At 48.3% G+C, this 12,068-nt stretch overlaps 1 protein-coding gene across 3 annotated transcripts in view; it reads left to right on the top strand.

Annotated features, from left to right (window-relative positions):
- WDR90 (WD repeat domain 90) overlaps positions 1-12,068 on the top strand; it is a 1,338,149-nt gene that overhangs the window by 885,272 nt on the left and 440,809 nt on the right. For all 3 annotated transcript variants that reach the window (XM_069210679.1, XM_069210680.1, XM_069210681.1), the window contains one exon: positions 3,102-3,273. In XM_069210679.1, the coding sequence (XP_069066780.1) occupies positions 3,102-3,273 (172 nt within the window). The remainder of the gene's footprint in view (positions 1-3,101; positions 3,274-12,068) is intronic.

Here is a 12,068-nt window from a genome sequence, read left to right on the forward strand (position 1 = left end):
ACCCTGACCTTCCACGTTCATAGTAACATTTGGGTGTTCTATCACACCCACTGAAGGTCTCCATACATAATGTCAATCCACCCACTCCAGATCTGGAAAACTAATAGGACCATTACCCAGGCTAGTTGGCTGTAAGTCACCCTAACATAAATTTGAATTCCTCGTTGGAAAATCAACAATCTGCCGAGTATGATTATAAAAGAAACCCAAAGGGACCATACCAATCTTTCCCTTCATCTGGGATACGAAACATTGTGTCTAGAGGACACGTTGGGCCATACCTGGATATCTAGAATTTACAATAATACAATCCCCATTTCCATCCTTTATCCGAGGCCTGACCCAATCAATTCTTCTAACAAACAAGATATCCCTAAAATCCTTGCAAACAAAATCACAGTTTTTGCTCAGCCAGTGACAAGTCTTATTTTTTAGTTGGTCCATGGATTCACTTGTTCCTGGCGCTAAGGAAAGGAACGTCTGTAAGCACCACCACATAAGGGGCGCAGGCCAGAGGGAGCTCCAAACAGACAGGTGGAGAACCTTTCTCCAGATGCAAATTTTGAACCTCACTACTTTCTTGAGACACCACCACATTGTCTGTGTGCCTGCTTCCAGTTGACCTTCTGTCTCTCAACCTGTGATTTACCCTTACAACTGCAGATGAGTCAACCGAGGCAGCCTCCACACAATTTGAGAAGCTTGTGGGTTGCCGCATCTCTTTCCAGGGCTCTAGGGTTTCCCTCATGTAGAAATTCCCCCTCAGACAATTGTCTTTGATGCCTAGGATCCAGAAGGCCACCCTTGACTGGGACTGAACTAAACCTCTCCTTCCCAATCAACAGGGAAACTGCATTTTCAAGCGCCTGCAATGTCTCCATGACCGGGCCCGTACTGGCCTCAATCATTTCCTTGAACGTCATCAGTAGATTTTCTACACCAAGATCCGGGCACTGACTGAAGCTAGTGCCATCCGCAGAACCCGAGGCATTCAGATTAGCAGACCAGGGCGGTTTTAATTTTTCCCAAGTTTCTTCAGTGTCTTTTTCTTTTTCAAATGAAGGCTACTGCTGCCAGGAAGGGAAACCATCTGAAGCCTCTTACTCTTCCTTATTGTTCCAACCATTCCCTTTACCCCTGTTTCTACTGGCAGTGGGTTTTTGGGCAGATCCCCCTGCCCTATCCTTAAGAGTCCATCCTCATCTTCAGAGGACCCCAGAGCCCCATTTTCTATACAGACTTGCTGCCAATCGCCCATCTCCAGTGAGAGTCTCCTCTCTGCCGAATCAATCTCCTTAGTAACAACCCCAACTGCTCTAGCAAGAAAGGAATCCACCATTGAATTAGATTTTCCCTTCCCTCCCCCACACTGATCCCCATTTTGCAGGGCCCTTCTCCTGCCCATCCTCCACAGTTTGCCAAGAGGGGCCTCTCAGGAGAACTACAAGTCAACTACGGCCACTATTTAGAGTGGTAATTTCTCATAGGAGGGAAGGAAGCTTCTCTTCACCGTGGAGGTCAAATTTGATAGACGTTGTGCAAGAGTCAATAAAGTCAATCACTAACCCACTGTACCGGATCTAAGAGGGATGGCCCAGCCGGGCCTCTTCCGGTCAATGACTGGTGAAGGACGGGTCAGCGGTAAACACCTCATCTCTTTGAAGCGCTCACTGTCCTAGGCTCTGCCCGCTCCTCCGTGTGTGTGTGTGTGTGTGTGTGTGTGTGTGGTCCCCGCAGGTAGGTGGGACTATTCAGTGCTTATGACTTTGATGAGGATTCCTCTGGAAGAGAACTAGGATTACAGGTAAGCAATTTTGCCTACTGGTGGATACAGAACATTCCATAAATTCCTCACTGGTCTCTCTAATAAGCTAGTGTTGTGATGAATAATATTCACAGATATGCAAAAATATTATGGCTACATTTGTTACTGTCATACCTCTTGGTTCCTTGATGTGGTGCCAAAAAAATGCCAGGAACCGATGCTAGCACTCCCGTTAGTACCTGATATAGCACCTACCCTGGTAATGTCATGTCCAAAGGTGGTCTCATATCTTGAGCCTTGTAACGTCACCTGGCTGACCTGGAGAGTTATTACTAGGGAGAAAAAGTTTTCCAACCAGTCTTAAGTCTGAAAGGAGTATTCATAAGGTCGTGCATCCATGTAATAGTTATGTATCCACCAGAAATATTGTTCTTTTATCAGGTCTTCTCACCTGCCTTGAGAAGATTGTCCCAACTGAGTAATGTGACCTGCTAGAGTACCAACAGTCACTTCTTAAAGTGACAGTGGGTTGGGAGTAAATAAATCCCTAAGGCTTTTTCCAGATGGATAGCCTAATTACGAGCCTGACGGTCATTAGACTGCCAGACTCGTCGTGGCAGTCTAGACCGCTGCTGTGCCACATTACGACCCTGATGGTCCAACTGCCAAGGTACAGCCGTCTCCGCTGGGAATGGGGATCTGACGGGCTGACTGTAGGTGCAGGTTGCAATCAGCCAGGACGGTGTGGGCCATAGGTGGGCCCTGCACTGCCCATGCCCGTGACATGGGCAGTGCAGGGGGCCCCCTGCTACCCACCCTTTTGATGCGTACTGTCTGCTGTGCAAATAGTGCACATTACATGGGTGCTTAGCAGGGGTACCCCTGCACTGCCCATGCCACAAGCTCAATTATGAGCCAGCAACCATGCTGCCACCACTTTCCCACTGGGCTGACCTGCAGAAACCTAGGTCTCCACCCGTCAGCCCAGTGGGAAAGTCATAAGGGGTCCGGCAGGGAGGAGGCCACCCTGTCAGGAGTTTGGCGGTCAAATGTTCCCATCCGCCAAATTCGTAATCAGCTCCTAAGTGTTTTTACGCTTTGTTACTTCAAAAAGGGAAAGGAGTTGACTGGAAAAGGGAATGTAAGAAGTACCATTCTTGTTAAAGTTGCATGCTCATTTTCTTTTGGAAATATAGTTCAGGATCAAATGTGGGGCACTTAGACATCTATTTCTAAGGAACTGCCCACGTCCTTTACTCAATTTTGTTGACAAGTTTAATTTCTCCTCAACTTAACATATTCTGACTGCCTCTTCACTTCATTGTCTGCCCTGCAGGTCCAGCTCAGTCTTTTTAGAGTATGAGATGACTCTAGATGGGACTTTGGTCAGTGCCTCCTTTGATGATTCAATGGATATGGGAATTGTGGGCACAACTGCTGGAACCCTTTGGTACATAAACTGGGTGGAGAACAATAGCATTCGTTTGATCAGCGGCCACAGAAACAAGGTACAATATATGTTAAAATGTTTCCTGTGTGGAAATTTACTAGCATTATTTTAAAATATGTAAAAACTTAAGAAATGTTCTGTTACCTGTTAGGTGCCCCTACACTATGAGCCTAGGAGAACATCAACCAGGTGCTTTGAGATGATTCACATTAACGAATGTCCTGCTCGCATTGTCTAACAGATGCATCAAATTCAGTACTGCAAAGGGTATTATCCTGCCCTAGAGAAACCTTTATACTCTGTGAAACAGATTATATTGCTACATTTTTTACATACTTTTAGTTAATGCTGGGATGTAGTTCACTCCACTAAAGTTTGAGATTGGTTCTGGCGAGGAGACATTTCTATGTAGCAACTGACAATTAGACATTCTTTGCTTCTGCTGTTCAAGGACAAAGCAGATGTTGGGCATGTAAGTGATCAATAGGTTTTATAACTCTACCTCCTTCTGTATTTGGCACCTCTTGATATGGATTGCTGATTATGGGAGTGATTCTTCTATCTGCAGAATGCTTGGGTTCTTGCTTGGCAGTCCTGACACTTTTGTTTTGCACTGTTTCTGCCTCCAGATTCGGGATAGCTTGAATACTTTCTGGTAGCTGGGGGCCTATTCCAGAACAACTTCAAACTATATTTTAAAATCAATTTGTTAAAGATAAGCTCTTTGTAGACGCCATAGTATCTGCTCATCTAAGCTGTCAGAAGCGCAACTGAAATAAACATTTTCTGCACACCCAGTGAGAGCCTCTGAACACTGTTCCTGAGTCAAGAGTTTTGTTTAAAATGTTCAGATACCCTATTTCTATATCTTTACTTCACATGTTTTTTTTATCTTAATGTTTTTTAATAAAAAGGTTCTCTGCTGTATATTTATACTTGCAGATTGCTCACTCCAAGAATATCCTGGGCACCAGAGCTGTTTTCAGAAATTTCAATAGCGCTCCCACTCTGGTAGAGAGCACTAACTCCATGTCAATGTGGCAAATGACGCCATGCTGATGTCACTGGAGTCATAAAGCACCATCCCAGAGCACTGACGTCAGTTCCTCTTCAAGGATCCAGAGCTCTTTCTTTTTCTGAGACAGTTTCCCTCAAGATTTGTTTTGCAGTTTTGGTGCAGTGCTAGGGGGAAGTCTACCCCCAAGCATTGAGGCTTTCAATCCAGTAGATATTATGACGGGCCAATGTCAGTTAGAGCTCCAGTGGTACCTTCAGGGCCTTTGGGCTTTTCTCAGCGCCACTTCAGTACACTATACCTATTCAGACCTACCCTGTGTTCACATCTCTTTCTCAAAGCGATGTTTGAGATGTTTCATTGGGCAGAGGTCCTCTCAGGCAATGATGGTGAAAATGTGTCCAAGCACATTGTAAAGGCCTGTCTGGACATAGTCATCTCTGTTGTCAGGGCTGTGTGGTTTTCTGTATCCCTTCATTGGCATGCCTGAGTTTCTTCATCGGGTTTCTCAAATAATACTAAGGAAGCCCTGAAGGATCTTCGTTCTGATGCTGCTGAGTTGTTTCCAGGACAAGACACACTTCTTTAGAGAGATTTAAAGCAAGCAGAGTTGCAGCTCATTCTGTTTGCCTCAACAGGACTACTGTCACTACCAGAATTTTGCATCCTCTCAAGGGGATTCAACCTTTGGCAGCGTTGGAGCACACAACCCAGCAGCAACTTCAAAACCCTTTGTTCAAGCAAAACAGAGCCAGGAACAATAGCAGAGATTGCAGCACCAACAGTTGACCGCCTCCTTCCTGCATACCAGCTAGGAGGCAGCTCAAGGTTGCCTTTGTTCGACATGTCGGTCCTTCAAATTGTAGGAAGGGCATATGCCCTACCTTTTCAGAAACTCCCTCTCCAAATCCCTCCCATGATCAGAACCACACCAGCAGGTCACACCGGGTAGGACTGGTGCTGCTGGATGCAGAGGTGCAGTTAGGCGTTGGGTGCCCAGTGGTTCTCTTTTGGGTGTTGGACCCCGTGACAAACAGGCTGCAGGCTCTAGCTAGGAAGCCAGTCAGGGACAACAAGCAGGTAGCTAGTAGACTTGGGGTGCTAGGGACGTAGTTGCACCTTTGGTCCTCTTCTCCTGTGCCCAGAGGTGACGAATGCAGGAGTGTCTTTAGGCATCAGGCTTTCTTATCCAGGAGCACTCTGGGTCAGGGGGTCCGGCATGTTGAAGCTGCAGGCATCATCAGGAAGTCTGGCAGGGGTGGACCCAGAGTGGACTCGAGCTCTTAGGAGCCAGGAAACGTCATTACAAGTGATCCACCTCAGATGGGGTCAGGGCCGAAAGATGCAGTGGTTGATGGAGGTGTCTGGTTTCCTCTCATACAAGGATGCAGGAGAGTGTGAGGGGGCCTGCATGCAGAGGCTGCAGGCACCTTGGGTAAGTCCAAGATGGGTACAAGCACACTAAACTCGTTCTCTGGACAGCTGGGGACCTGCGTTGGCACTATTAATTGGCTTTACCTGAGGTCATGGCTGTCGGGTGCAGTGGTCACTTCAAGTGTTGGGTCTTTGGGGTTCCAGCAGCTGCATAGTCTTTTCTTTGTAGTTTCTTGTTGCAGAGCAGGTCTGCTGCTCACGGGAGACTTCAGTCTTTATTGAAGGCTGGACAGGTTGGCTTCTCGGGCAGAGTCCTTTGAGGTCAGCAGGCAGTCCCGCGAGGTCAGCTGTTTCTTCTTTTTTTCCTTTTCTGCGGGTGCAACTCTTCTTTTTCCTCAACTTTGTTGGTCATCAGGATCTGAGTTCTAGGGTTCAGGGGGGCCACCTAAATACTCAATGGAGGGGCATTTTAGGGACTGCCAGGTGGTAGTCAATAGGCTGCCCACCTTTAGGGTGATTACACCCTTCTTATGAGCACTTTCTCTGGGAAGTAGGCATAACCCTAACCCTAGTGGCCTGATTCCTTCCAAGCAAGATGGAGGAATTTGAAAATTAGCGTCCACTTCAGCTCATCCGCATTAGGGGTGGGACTGGCATGAAGTGGGCCTAATTTAACTAATTTTCCTGCCTGTGCTGCTGCCAAAAGTGGGGCCAGGAAAGGGGGTGTTGGTCATCTCTGCCATTTAGAGAGACCTGGGTTGCATTACAAAGTTGGCAAGGCCTTTGAAGCTTCCTGCTCTGGAATGTCTCTCCTGCCTGGGAGAGAAGGTCACACCTCTGCCCAGTGCAGGATTTTGTGTCATGCCCTCAAGAGCGCTGGCTCTCACCTTGGGTGGCCAGAAACACACTTGTGCTGGCTGAACTGGTCAGGACCAGTCAGTCAACACACTTGTAGTTGGTAGGTTTTCAGGGGGCACCACTGAGGTGCCTTCTGTGTGCATTTATTAAAAAATCCATCACTGGCGTAACTGAGGGATTAATATTCTGAGATGTTTGATACCAAACAGCTCAGAATTCAGAGAAGCCATCATGTAGCTGGGGAACTCATAATGACCAGTATCTGATAGACTTCTAGCTGCAGCTTCCTTACCTTAGAATTCCCTGGCGTCCGCTTCGAATCCAGAGTTTTTTCTGAGCAGTACCCTGCGTGTGCGCCGTCAGATAGCATCGTTCGGATCCGCGTGCGTCAACCAGCTCCGCGTGCATCGTCAGCGTCGTTGGATCTGTCTACAGGGAGTGCAGAATTATTAGGCAAATGAGTATTTTGACCACATCATCCTCTTTATGCATGTTGTCTTACTCCAAGCTGTATAGGCTCGAAAGCCTACTACCAATTAAGCATATTAGGTGATGTGCATCTCTGTAATGAGAAGGGGTGTGGTCTAATGACATCAACACCCTATATCAGGTGTGCATAATTATTAGGCAACTTCCTTTCCTTTGGCAAAATGGGTCAAAAGAAGGACTTGACAGGCTCAGAAAAGTCAAAAATAGTGAGATATCTTGCAGAGGGATGCAGCACTCTTAAAATTGCAAAGCTTCTGAAGCGTGATCATCGAAAAATCAAGCGTTTCATTCAAAATAGTCAACAGGGTCGCAAGAAGTGTGTGGAAAAACCAAGGCGCAAAATAACTGCCCATGAACTGAGAAAAGTCAAGCGTGCAGCTGCCACGATGCCACTTGCCACCAGTTTGGCCATATTTCAGAGCTGCAACATCACTGGAGTGCCCAAAAGCACAAGGTGTGCAATACTCAGAGACATGGCCAAGGTAAGAAAGGCTGAAAGACGACCACCACTGAACAAGACACACAAGCTGAAACGTCAAGACTGGGCCAAGAAATATCTCAAGACTGATTTTTCTAAGGTTTTATGGACTGATGAAATGAGAGTGAGTCTTGATGGGCCAGATGGATGGGCCCGTGGCTGGATTGGTAAAGGGCAGAGAGCTCCAGTCCGACTCAGACGCCAGCAAGGTGGAGGTGGAGTACTGGTTTGGGCTGGTATCATCAAAGATGAGCTTGTGGGGCCTTTTCGGGTTGAGGATGGAGTCAAGCTCAACTCCCAGTCCTACTGCCAGTTCCTGGAAGACACCTTCTTCAAGCAGTGGTACAGGAAGAAGTCTGCATCCTTCAAGAAAAACATGGTTTTCATGCAGGACAATGCTCTATCACACGCGTCCAAGTACTCCACAGCGTGGCTGGCAAGAAAGGGTATAAAAGAAGGAAATCTAATGACATGGCCTCCTTGTTCACCTGATCTGAACCCCATTGAGAACCTGTGGTCCATCATCAAATGTGAGATTTACAAGGAGGGAAAACAGTACACCTCTCTGAACATTGTCTGGGAGGCTGTGGTTGCTGCTGCACGCAATGTTGATGGTGAACAGATCAAAACACTGACAGAATCCATGGATGGCAGGCTTTTGAGTGTCCTTGCAAAGAAAGGTGGCTATATTGGTCACTGATTTTTTTTTGTTTTGTTTTTGAATGTCAGAAATGTATATTTGTGAATGTTGAGATGTTATATTGGTTTCACTGGTAATAATAAATAATTGAAATGGGTATATATTTTTTTTTGTTGAGTTACCTAATAATTATGCACAGTAATAGTCACCTGCACACACAGATATCCCCCTAACATAGCTAAAACTAAAAACAAACTAAAAACTACTTGCAAAAATATTCAGCTTTGATATTAATGAGTTTTTTGGGTTCATTGAGAACATGGTTGTTGTTCAATAATAACATTAATCCTCAAAAATACAACTTGCCTAATAATTCTGCACTCCCTGTATGATGTCACGGTTGTCTATATAGACGCCGTCTCGGCGGGCATAGTTCTTTTCCTTCCGCGACGGTTAAGCGCAGTTTTGGAAAGAGCTACCCTGCTTCAACAGTTTGTCGATGCTTTTTTTGACTGTTTGAAGTCATGTCTACGAGAAAGACAGGATTTAAGCCGTGTGGTGCATGTCATCGCACCATGTCGGTGATGGATCCGCACCTTGTTTGTCTTTGGTGCCTGGACAAGGACCACGATTCCACCTCGTGCTCCGACTGCCATGCCATGGCGCCGAAGGCCTTGGGGAGAGATCCCTTAAGCTTCTTGTGGCCCGACATTTGTCTTCGGTCGGCACGACTCCGCTGTGGTCACGGTCCCACAGAAGGAGGAGGTCGCAGCACCGCTCCCAGAGCCCCAAGTCCTCTTCCTTGCATTCGAGGTCATCTGAAGGTAAGAGGCACAATAAGAAATAGTAGTCCAAGCGGACTTCGTCTTCGCCACGCCAGTCGGCTGACGAGGCATCTAGGGAACGGCGACTTTCCGAGCACGGTTCAGCGAAGCCATCGCCAGGGTCAAATCTGCGTCTTCCCCCCTTTCCGGGGACCAGATCGACCCCGCTCAAATAAGAGTTTTACGAGGCCATGCGTCTCGTTTTTGAGTGGGCTGCACCCTCGGGTGGGTCTTTGGGCCCCACGGGGTCAGCAGGGGCCCCGCGGGGTCAGCAGGGGCCCCTTCGGGTCGACACCGGCGGCTTCGGCCTCGGCGCCGTTGGGGACCCCAGGATCCGATACCGGATCCGGACCGGCACCGGTCTCTCACAGTCGACCTCCTTCGGCACCGGGTCCGACGTCGAAGATTCCACCACCGGCGCCCACTGGTGGCAGCCCATCCTTATTCCCGATGATTCAGAGGCGGAGCAACATCGTACGATGTCAACTCCGACTTCGACGGAGCAAATTCGTCCCAGATCATTGTCTGAGCATTATTTAGATCAGCCAGACGCAGGAGAGGAATGGGAGGGGTCTGAGGACCCTTTAGAAGCTGGATTGCAACAGGACTGGTATGAGGATCTAGGGGAGGCCAGTGGACTGGACACGTCTCCAGATACTGGTATGCTCTCTCCTCCTAATGTGGCTATGGAGGAGGATGCTTTTTCCCTATGGTGGTGCGTAGGGCACCTGAGGTCTTGAACCTAGATTTGCCTACGGTGCCAGTCAGGACGAATATCCTGACAGAAGTGCTTCAGGCGGGGGTGTCAACAACGGAGCCATTGTTGCCCTTCAATGAGGCTCCTACGGACGTCCTTCTGGGTACGTGGTCCAAACCCAGCACAGGGGCTCCTGTGAATAGGACGGCCGGCCGCCGCCATAGGCCCGCGCCCAGCGACCCTAGTTTCCTGACACAACACCCCACTCCTGAGAGCTTGGTTGTTCAAGCCTCTACTTCCCGTGGTGCCTCCCCTTCCGCTCCCCGGATAGGGAATCCAAGAGGCTGTATCAGTTTGGGAAGAAGATGTTTTCTTCCACCAGCCTGGCATTGAGGTCCGTAAACACCTCTTGCTTATTGGGCCGTTATTCCCATAATTTATGGGATACAGTGGCACAGGTCCCGGAGGGCGTACGGGACACTCTCACCCAGGCTGTCAAGGATGGGAGAGATGCAGCCAAGTTTACGATCCGGTGTGGTTTGGACATGACCGACTCGCTGGGCAGAGCGATTTCATCATCAGTGGCTCTACGTCGCCACGCCTGGCTACGCTCTTGATGGACATGCCCTTTGATGGCTCTCGCCTTTTTGGCGAAAAGGCAGACTCCGCGCTTGAGAGTTTCAAGGATTCTCGAGCCACGGCCAGATCCTTGGGCCTTTCAGCGCCGGCACGACAGCAGTCTGTCTTTCACCCCTTTCGAGGCTTCAGAAGGGGTGTGGTACCACGCCAGCCACAGTTCAGCCACCGTCCTCAGGCTTCACAGCATCTTGGAAGAGGACGTGGTCGTGGTACCATCAGACCCAGAGGGTCTGGCCAGAGGTCTGCCGCCACACAGCCCCCGTCCACTGCGCCAAAGTCCTCCTAGTATGGTTCTGTTGGTTCATGTCCGTCCAGTTGGAGGGAGGATTTGTTTTCATCTCCCTCACTGGCTTTCCATCACCACGGACAAGTGGGTCCTGCAGATCATACGGAAGGGCTACTCCCTTACCTTCCAGTCTTTCCCTCCTATCCCTCCGACAAAGGAATGGCTGATGGAGGACCATCTAGCTTTGCTCCGCGAGGACCATCTAGCTTTGCTCCACGAGGAAGTTACAGCTCTCTTGGCCAAGGGAGCCATAGAAAGAGTCCAGATATCAGAAGTAGGCAGTGGTTGTTATTCCCGCTACTTTCAGATTCCCAAAAAGAACAAAGGCCTACGCCCTATCTTGGATTTAAGGGACGTCAATCTCTTCTTCAAGAAGGAGAAATTCAAGATGCTCACTCTTGCTCAGGTTTTGTCTGCCCTAGACCAAGGAAACTGGATGGTAGCGTTGGATTTGCAGGATGCGTATTTCCATATTCCTATCCTGCCAGCCCACAGGCGTTACCTGCGGTTCAAGGTGGGCCACGAGCACTTTCAGTTTACCGTGCTTCCTTTCGGTCTCACCAGTGCCCCTCGGGTATTCACAAAGGTGATGGCGGTGGTGGCAGCTCATTTGCGCACGTCAGGGATTTCAGTCTTCCCCTACTTAGACGATTGGCTGTTGAAGGCTCCGACGCCCCAGGCTCTCGTCACCCACCTCCAGATGACAACGGACTTCTTGCATTTGCTGGGGTTCACTATAAATGTGCCGAAGTCACACCTGACTCCCTCTCAGAAGCTCACTTTAATCGGAGCTGTTCTGGACATAGTGCAGTATCGGGCTTATCCTCCCGAAGAGCGGGTCCAGGATATTCAGGTTATGATACCGATGTTTCGACCTCTATCCTGGATCTCGGTGAGACAGACTCTGAAGATGCTGGGACTCATGGCTTCCTGCATCCAGGGGGTCAAGCATGCCAGATGGCGCATGTAGGAAGTTGGCTCTGTATGTACTATTTCAAAGTAAGAAATAGCATGCACAGAGTCCAAGGGTTCCCCTTAGAGGTAAGATAGTGGCAAAAAGAGATAATTCTAATGCTCTATTTTGTGGTAGTGTGGTCGAGCAGTAGGCTTATCAGAGGGTAGTGTTAAGCATTTGTTGTACACACACACAGGCAATAAATGAGGAACACACACTCAAAGACAATTCCAGGCCAATAGGTTTTTATATAGAAAAATATATTTTCTTAGTTTATTTTAAGAACCACAGGTTCAAGATTTACAAACAATACTTTAAATGAAAGGTATTTCAGTTAGGAACGTTGAATTAGCAAAATAGCATATACAGTTTTCACACAAATGGCAATAAGCTATTTTAAAACTGGACACGGTGCAATTTTCAACAGTTCCTGGGGGAGGTAAGTGTTTGTTAGTTTTGCAGGTAAGTAAACCACCTACAGGGTTCAAAGTTGGGTCCAAGGTAGCCCACCGTTGGGGGTTCAGAGCAACCCCAAAGTTACCACACCAGCAGCTCAGGGCCGGTCAGGTGCAGAGGTCAAAGTGGTGCCCAAAACACA

This window comes from Pleurodeles waltl, chromosome 10 (assembly GCF_031143425.1).
Source record: "Pleurodeles waltl isolate 20211129_DDA chromosome 10, aPleWal1.hap1.20221129, whole genome shotgun sequence".
Lineage (NCBI taxonomy): Eukaryota > Metazoa > Chordata > Amphibia > Caudata > Salamandridae > Pleurodeles > Pleurodeles waltl.